This window comes from Myotis nattereri (genome assembly GCF_964212035.1).
Source record: "Myotis nattereri genome assembly, chromosome: 8".
NCBI classification, from domain to species: Eukaryota; Metazoa; Chordata; class Mammalia; order Chiroptera; family Vespertilionidae; genus Myotis; species Myotis nattereri.
In genome coordinates, this window is record NC_138083.1 from 18,530,680 (window position 1) to 18,540,419 (window position 9,740).

A 9,740-nucleotide genomic window follows, 5' to 3' on the forward strand; every position below is an offset into this window, starting at 1 on the left:
TAAAAAATAAAAACCAGGGCTGAAATTGACTATTCTACTAAGAATTATTTTGAAATCAGAAGGAAAAATGATAAGGATTCCACGAATCCTCAACTTATAGGCTGTGTTCTGTATGTTTGAAACTAAAAGCACACTTTCCTGTGGAAATACCAATAATTCTAGTAAAGAGATAACACATTCTGGGTATGTCACAACCTGTCTTAATTAAGGGAGGGAGGAGGGAATGCGAGCGCCAGTAAGAGGCAAGTAAAAGGTGATATCCATTGGGTGCCCTGTGGGGTAAGGAAGGCTAGAGTGAATGAACTACCCTATTGGCACCCTAGAACTACAATCCCCAGAATGCCGCAGTGCAGGCTCATTTAAGGTCTCTAAGCGCTGCACGATCGGCAGCCGGGGTACTCTGGCTCACCTGCGTTCATGGCTTCTCCTTGCAAGGCGGTAATTGTTCCCGGGAACGGAGGCGTGGATATTGCGGTCGACGGATGGTATTGCTGGGTGAAGAAGAGGCTGGATCAGGTAAGAGACGCCTCGCTGCGCTGGGAAATCAGCCTGGAGCTGGAGGGGACGGAAGGGATGGAGGACTGAAATTTGAACGTGTCTCCCCATTCCTCCTCAACCCCAAACCCTGTGTATTTTCATTTCTCCCCTTTGCTATACTTCTTCACTTTGATAAAACTCCCTGGAGAATTTCTCTGAGGGCTTAGCCGTTAAGAGTACAAGGCACCACCTCCTGGAACTGCAGAGACCGAGTCCCTTCCCCCTCCCTGTATCTGCTGCTGGTTCAGATTTGGAAGTTCCCATAAAGTTTTACAGCTGTTCCCTTTGCTCCCTGGCTCAGATTCTTTAAAATTCAACATGTAATATTAATGAATGTATACAAAGGATATATGTGACATGTATGTGAATTATGAATCCTAATGTATATGCCCATGCTTCCTCTTGTTCTACCGGGAACGCTCTGTCTCTAGATACCTGCATGGTTTTTTCCTCCCGAGAATCCATCATCAAACTAAAATCTAGAACATTACCAATAGAAGCCATCTGTGTGCTCCCATCCCATTTCCCTGCCATCCTGATTTTATTTTCATTTACTCCTCTTTTTAAAGTACTTTAGCAACCTCTATATGTATCTTTTAAACACATATTGTTTAATTTGGCCTCTTTGTGAGCTTTATAGAAATGGCATTCTACTGTAGGTTGTCTTGTACACCTTGTTGTTTTTTTCAACTCTCTTCCATAACCAGACAATAAGATTACTTCCTGGGTTGCTGACCTCTAGAGCTCTGAAGTAAGTTTCTAGAATAAAATACCTGGGTTGTGGCTGAAAACCATGGCTGGAGCTGCTGAAGAGGATGGGATCTCCAACCTTCTGTTCCACATTTTATCTGCTCCCTGGCACACAGTCTGTTTGGCTCCAGGTCATTCTGTCTAGAACACATTCAATCATACCCCCTCTACAGATATAAGCATTTCTGTATAGAGACCTACAGAGCTGGCTAGATATAGAATAACAGACACATGACGTTTATGAGGATTGTATATTCATATGTAATCCTGTAGTGCTTAACCCACTTCATTTCATAACATAAGCAAACACTTATTGAATAATGATCATATCAGGTGTCTCATTTCTTTTTTTTGGGTCTTATTTCTTATTAGCAAAGTATTAGTTGTAATGAAGCTGTTTATTATAGCTTTTTTTCTCCCCTTCATGTCATAGATACCTGGTTTCCGGTGTTTGGCTAAAAATATGCCTGACCCAAGTGAGTAATAGCTTCATCTTGTTGGGTTTTGATCTTGCATTTTCCTGGTAGAGAACAAGTAGAGCAGCCTAAGAGAATATATACCTAAGAATGAATGATCACAAGTAGTTTGGGGAGGAGGGTATATAAAAAAGAATAGACAATTCTAGTAAGGACCAAGAAAAGCACTTGGGCCCTGTCCAGGTGGCTCAATTGGCTGGAGCATCCTGTACACCAAAAAAAGGTTACAGGTTGGAGGTTGGATTCCCAGTCAGGGCATATACCGTCAATCCCTGGTCAAGGCATGTATTGGAGGCTACCGATTGATGTTTCTCCCACCCCACTTCTTCTCTCTCTAAAACCAATAAAAACATATCCTTGGGTGAGGATTTAAAAAAAGGAAAAAAATAAAAGTATTCGGACTTGGTAAAATTTAATTTTTAACTTTGCAAGCAACTTGACTTTCCCTTCTATAAATCAACAATTATTTCCAGGCAAAGTTATGGGTGTTCCACTTGAGGCAGAGATAGGATAAAATTTTATAGCATCTATGAGATCCTAATATTTAAAAAATATGACAATGACACTTTTGTTCTGAGTTTAGCTATGACTTGTCTTAGGAATTTCCGTTTTGAAAAGAAATAATGTACAAATTTGAGAGAGAACATTGTCCTTTATTTTAAGTTGGAAAATTTAAAACTTCAGAGTTCTATAATTTATTATCTCCTCTTACAAGAAAATGGTAAAAAACAAAAACAAAACTACAGATTTCTTTCGAACAGCAACATGCAACTGTCTCTATTAAAATGGCTCCATTGCCACTGTGATCCTGAAGTTTTTGTTTTTTTTTTTAAATATATTTTGATTTTTTACAGAGAGGAAGGGAGAGGGATAGAGAGTTAGAAACATCAATGAGAGAGAAACATCGACCAGCTGCCTCCCGCACACCTCCTACTGGGGATGTGCCCGCAACCAAGGTACATGCCCTTGACTGGAATCAAACCTGGAACCTTTCAGTCCGCAGGCCGATGCTCTATCCACTGAGCCAAACCGGTTTGGCGATCCTGAAGTTTTAAAGTTGTGAACTGCTGAGTAGTCATCTATTAGAAAGGCGGGCAGCATTTAATGAAAGCTGTCCCTATCAAATGACAGACTCTTTCTTTACCCTGAACCTTAGTTACAGCTCGAGAGAGCATCTGGCTGCCCTTCATGGAGACAGAGCTGCATTGTGACGAGAGGACCATCGTCATAGGCCACAGTTCCGGGGCCATCGCGGCCATGAGGTGCGATCCTTGTTGAATTATCACCCTGTGTGGGCTCCAACCGTCTTCTTGGGAAATACCTTGTGTATATCTGGTTTCCACTGTAGAGGAAATACCTAGTGCCGACCTCAAAAGGGGAAACATAATTTATTGTAATCCTTCCTGGTTTGGTTAGTGGATTAAAATCTTTTTTTTTTTTTTTTTTTTTTACTGGGACCCACTGATCTTTTAAAAACATTAGTGGCTCCATCCCCAGCTGCTGCCCATCCCTTCAGAAAAACTCTTAGGCCTTTAAGGCTCTGAGTAGCTCCGATGTCATCTCTACCTTCACTGCCCCCAGCCTGGTTTACAGACCGTATTGTAGTTCCTTAACATGCTAAGTGTGCACCTACCTTAGGTCCGTACTTGCTCTTGTTCTACCTGGAATTCTGTCCCTAGATACCTGCATGGTTTTCTCCTCCTCTTCAGGCTCTGCTCGAATATTCCCTTTCAGTGAGGCCTCTTCTAATCACTCCATTTGAAACAACCACCTCACTTCACTGGCTCCTATTCCCTTTATACCTTACTAAAGGCCCGATGCACAAAATTTGTGCAAGGGGCTCATCCCCTTCCGCCATCACTGCTGCTGCCTCTTCCTTGGCCCCCACCCACCATGGTGGTGCCTCTGTCTCGGCCCCTGCTGCTAAGGCTTCGCCTGGAAGGATGTCTGGTCTAATTAGCATATTATGCTTTTATTATTATAGATTATCTCCCTTATTATCTATACAATTTTTCGCCATCTGATATCCTGTTTATTTCTTGTCTGTCTCCTGCCAATAGGATGTAAGATCAATGAGGGTGGACTTTGTTCACTCTGCCTCTAAAACCCCACTGTCTAGAAGAGTGTCTGGCATATGGTCGGTGTTCAGTAAATATTTGTTAGCGGTTAGAGGCTGTTACTTCTTCTCTTCTTAACCCCCCCCCCCCCCCCCCCCATCTTTAGGATTCATGGGCATGTTCCTGATGATCACCAAAGAACATTACATCTCTCCCTTTAGGGTTGTAACGCCTAGGGCAGTGGTTCTCAACCTTTCTAATGCCGCGACCCTTTAATACAGTTCCTCATGTTGTGGTGACCCCCAATTTCATTGTTACAAATTGAACATAATTAAAGCATAGTGATTAATCACAAAAACAATATGTAATTATATATGTGTTTTCCAATGGTCTTAGGCGACCCCTGTGAAAGGGTCGTTCGACACCCAAAGGGGTCGCGACGCACAGGTTGAGAACCGCTGGCCTAGGGGTTAGGGACTTAGCTGGCGGAATAAGCCTGTTCGGGTTGGGTTTCTTCCATATTTGCCAGGCTGAATGACAAAGGATTGTGTTTTTTATTCATCTAGTGTCATCCCAAGCAGTCCTTCAGGATGTCACATGAATTGCATGTCAAAGAATTTTGCCAATTCCATAACCTTTCAGCCACTCTAATCAAAGCTACAAGAATAATAATGCTTTGCAATATGGAGCTACAGAATTATGGTATAGTCAGTGTTTATAAGCTGTCAGGGCTTGTCTGGAAAATGAAGAAATCCCTTTATGCCGAAATCTGTACCAACTCAAGGCCAACTGAATTTTTCTCAGGCCATTGGCTAATAAAGGTGTGCCTTCTTTTAAAGATCCCTGCAACCTATTGCAGGATTGTGAGCAACCTTCCAAGAACTAACTTCTAAAGTTAAAGTAGGCAGAGAAAAATAGATACAAAACCATGGGGGATTGTAGAGGATGGACAGTGACACAGAGGACCACCCCACACATTACTTGTTAATCACAAAGGGGAAATAATGTCTTTACAATGGAAGGATTTGATGGATATCACCCTTAAGCAATTACCAACTTGCGTGCCACAGCAGGCACACTGGTGTGCCACAAGAATTTTTGAAACATGCAATACCTGACTAGTTAATCAGGTCAGGTCTCTTTTTCCTGAGATTGTAAGATAAAAACAAAACACAAAACAGCCAACATAACAGCCATCAGGTGATAATGAATCAAAATCATGCTTTTTTTGGGTCAGATTGGCAAAAAGTATGTATTTTTTGTGTGCAACAGTATCTTAGTAATTAGTTTATGTGTGCCATGAGATAAAAAGGTTGAAAATTGCTGCCTTCAGAGCAAGTAATCAAAGTTAATCTCAGCAATAATGGCACCAATAGGCTTCAGGTGCCTCTGATGGATGAACTGGGAGATTCACATCATCACCTATGTAGTATTCTTGCCAAAAATGTCTAACCTCAGTGAGGAAACAGGTAAATTCAGGTTAGGGGATAATGTATAAGACAACTGCCCTAAATTTTTAAAAACTGTTGATGTTATTGAAAACAACATTTAGCGTTAGCTGGTTTGGCTCAGTGGCTAGAGCATTGGCCTGCAGACTGAAGGGTCCCAGGTTCGATTCTGGTCAATGGCACATGCCCACAGTTGCGGGCTCGATCCCATGTGGGGCTTGCAGGAGGCAGCCAATCAATGATTCTCTCTCATCATTGATGTTTCTCGCTCTCTCTCCCTCTCTGAAATCAATAAAAATATATTTAAAAATTTTTTAAGTGACTGTCATGAAAACCAAATGCACTGTATGATCTTTGGATCTAGAATTGAAAAAGCAGTTTTAAAGAGCATTTTTGGTACAATTGGGGGGAAAATAGAGTTAATATGTTTCAATGTCAAATTATTCAGTGTAATAGTGGTACTGTGGTTGTATAAGAGGATAGCCTTAGTCTTAGGGATACATGCTGAAGATTTAGGGTGAAATGTAGCAAAATTAATGAATCTAGGTGCTTGTAATTCTAACTTTTCTGTAGGTTTGAACATTTTTCAGAACAAAAGGTTGAGGAAAGAAGTTTAGGTCCACACACAAAATACCAACCATAAATCTTTCCTGGCACTATGGCTCTTTGAAACTGTTATCATTCTCTGTCTTACCTTAGCCTAGTTTTTGAGGAAAATGTCTGCAAATAGTTAACTGTTTCCCAGGCAGTATACTAGGCAGCAGGGTCACAAAGATTAAGGTTCAGATGTGCCCTTGAGGAGCTGATGGTTTACATTGGGGAGATAGCTATAACACTGAATACTAGTAATACAATGCAATGTGAAGTGTGTGGTAAAAGAGATACATTTCTGCTATTTACAATATTTCTTAAAATAGGGTTAGGAGAGGTGGCATGCCTTAAAATGCAGATTCCTGGGCCCTGTTCCCAACCTTTAAAAATTTTTTTAAATGTATTTTTATTGATTTCAGAGAGAAAGGGAGAGAAACATCAATGATGAAAGAGAATCATTGATTGGCTACCTCTTGCACATCCCCCACTGGGGATCAAGCCTGCAATCTGGGCATGTGCCCTGTGATTCGAACTGTGACCTCCTGGTTCTTAGGCCGACCCTCAACCCCTGAGCCCCACCTGCCGGGCTTCCCAACCTTTTGAATCATACTTTAGGACTGAGCCTGGAAATCTATGTGTTAATCAAGTAATGCTGATGCGTACTAATGGTAGATTACACACACTGAAGAAAATGATTACGCTTTTATGTGTATTGGGAAAGGATTGCAGAAGAGGTTTGGACTACCTTGAAAAATGAGTAGAAACTCATCAAGTAACCATTGGGCTTGTAGTTCTGCAGTTTCCTTACTATTTCTCATATTAACTCCAATAGCATATAGCACATGCTTCTTGTAAGCTAAACCAAATGAGGTAAGTGGTTAACTGACTTTTTGGTGATCAGATTTAACATTAAATATTAGCTGACATCATTTCTCTCTCTTCAGGTATGCAGAAACACATCGAGTGTACGCGATTGTATTAGTGTCTGCATACACATCAGACTTAGGGGATGAAAACGAGCGTGCAAGTGGTAAGTTTGAAGGCAGAAACCCCAGAAGAGCCCTTCCTCTAGTCACAGGGCTGCTTGTTCAGGTTATAAAACAGTGTTGTCTTTTGGTTAGGCTTAAAAAAATCTAACGGCACATGAAAAATATTTACCACCCATCTTTAGCTATAAGTTTGGCACTTTGAGAGATTGTAACCATTTCTAATCCATGGTCTAGAATTGAACCCTTGAGGCTGACTGTCTATGAGCAATACTTCCCTTTCACACGTACCTATGATATCAAGCCCTACAGATCTGAAAACCACTTAGGTTCTGATTCTTTGTGTGTCTGCTACGGTCTTCACTAGATATTTCAGAATGGCTAGAATAGAAATTATCCATTGGCACTGATAGGTTATATATATTTTTCTCCTTAGGCTACTTCAACCGCCCCTGGCAGTGGGAGAAGATCAAAGCCAACTGCCCTCACATTGTGCAGTTTGGCTCCACTGATGATCCTTTCCTACCCTGGAAGGAACAACAAGAAGTGGCAGATAGTTTGGAAGCCAAATTTTACAAATTCACTGACCGTGGCCACTTTCAGAAGACGGAGTTTCCCGAACTGATTGATGTGGTAAAATCTATGCTGAAAGTATCAGCACAAAAAGAATGATTTCTACTATTCTGCATACCAATATAGTAGAGCAATGATCAGATTATAGGTAAATCATCAAAAATGCCTAAAAAACAAACACAAGTTTCAATGTTCAAACTAAGTTACAAGTAGCATTTCCATTTTCCATAGAATCTATATCTTTCCAAATTGCTATGAATTAAAGCAGTATTTTCCTTATGACAAGGGACCGTAAGGACATGTTAACCATCCAAAGTGAGGAAGACACAAATGGAACCCAGGTTTCCTGATTTCCAGCCCAGATTAAAACTAAATAAATTTGATGTATGATGTATAAGAGTTGTACCCCTCCTCTTTAAAGTAAAATTTGTTTTGTTGGAGAAGGAAAACATGACTAAAGGTCTAGAGTTCTGGCTTAGAGCTCAAAACACTAGCTGCTGTATTAAACCCAGACTAGGGCCTTCACCTTTGACACCTTGCCCCCCAACCCCTGGTCCTTCAAACAGGTTGAGAGACAATGAAATATAAGGATGCTAAGAGGCAGGGATCTGCAAGGGTTAGGCAGGGAGTATGAGAAGTCAACTTTATTTGTGTAAGACCACAGTTAGGAGGATAAGGACTATGTGGAGAACTCATGTCATGTGGGAATGTGGCAAGGTGTGGCCAAATTTCGGATTTTTTGAGGAAAAAACTTTATACAATGGTTTTTATATTTAAGGAATATATATATATATATATATATATATATATATATTCCATATGTACATGAATTACGTGTACATACGGATTAGTTGGCAAGTACAGTGTAAATAAAAAATTCACAAATACTGCAACACACAAAGTCCAAGCCATCCATTTGTGGCCTCTGCCATAATTATTAGCCAGGTGCCTTAAAAGATTCCCTATAAAGCCTGAGAAATGAACATAATGTCAAAAGATAAAATCATGGAAACAATTTGGATTTTGTTACAGTCTTAATTATTTTTTAAAATAATCCTTCCATTCCTCAAATTTTTATTCTGCAGAGTTCTTTTTAACTCCCATGGTTCTTTAGATTTCTTTCATTTCCCATTTTTCTTCTGATCATGATATATATTTTAAAAAACCTTTTCATTCCTCAACAATTTTTGCCTATTACGATCCCTAAATATTGCCTCAAACAACCATCAGCGCATTATTATAGGAAGTTCAACTGGACAGCACTGGAGTCTAGGGCATTGTATTTTATATTCTTCCCACCATCTAATATGACTCAACTTGAAATTACTTAACTAGTTTGCTTAGTTGGTTATCGTAAAAATCATGGGTCCATAAAACTTACTCATCACCAAACTAAGATCAGAGAAGCTTCATGGAAGAATCCCACATAAACTATTTGTGTTAAGTCCGCAACCCGGGCATGTGCCCTGACTGGGAATCAAACCGTGACCCCCTGGTTCACAGGTCGACACCCAAACGCTGAGTCAGGCATGCTGGACAGAAACTTTATTTTATGTTTTTATTGATTTTAGAGAGGGAGAGGGAGAAACATCGATGAGAACCATCAATAAGCCATCAAATCAGATTCTCATGTCTGACTATATATACTAGTAGCTCATTATTAACCACAGTAAGGCCTTGCCAGACTCCAGGGAATATCTATTCTCAGGTGAGCAAAATACCTTATATTAAATGAAAATCAACTGTAAGGATTAGGACTTCACTCACAATTTGTTTTGGTGTTGTCACGAGTGTAGAGCCTCACTATTTGTTTTGGTCAAAGTTTACTCCTGTACATAAATATACATTTGTCATCGAAGGTGCTGTATTTTTAAATTGTCTCTTTTCTCCTTCAGTTAATTTTCAGAATTTAAAACATGCTATGAAAAAAATGTTTAAAGAGAATCTTTATTCTAGTGAGGCAAAGGATACTTTTATGTTTTAGCCATTGATTGTAAGCTTTAAAAATAAATCTTTGGGAAAAAAAATCAAGACATAATGCAAAGTCTGTATTTTTTTTTTTTTTTTTTTTTAAATATATTTTATTGACTCTTTACAGAGAGGAAGGGAGAGAGATAGAGAGCTAGAAACATCGATGAGAGAGAAACACCGATCAGCCGCCTCCCGCACATCTCCCACTGGGGACATGCCCGCAACCCAGGCACATGCCCTCGACCGGAATCGAACCCGGGACCCCTCAGTCCGCAGGCCGACGCTCTATCCACTGAGCCAAACCGGCCTCGGCCAAAGTCTGTATTTAAAACTGGTTCCTGCTCTCCAATG

At 40.3% G+C, this 9,740-nt stretch overlaps 1 protein-coding gene across 1 annotated transcript; it reads left to right on the plus strand.

Annotated features, from left to right (window-relative positions):
* The first annotated feature begins 381 nt into the window (after positions 1–381).
* Positions 382–7,811, plus strand: RBBP9 (RB binding protein 9, serine hydrolase). The gene is made up of 5 exons (XM_081097224.1): positions 382–516; positions 1,721–1,763; positions 2,920–3,025; positions 6,804–6,889; positions 7,282–7,811. The coding sequence occupies exons 1-5, from the start codon at positions 418–420 to the stop codon at positions 7,515–7,517; spliced, it is 570 nt and encodes a 189-aa protein (XP_080953350.1). The 5' UTR covers positions 382–417; the 3' UTR covers positions 7,518–7,811.
* The last annotated feature ends 1,929 nt before the right edge of the window (positions 7,812–9,740 follow it).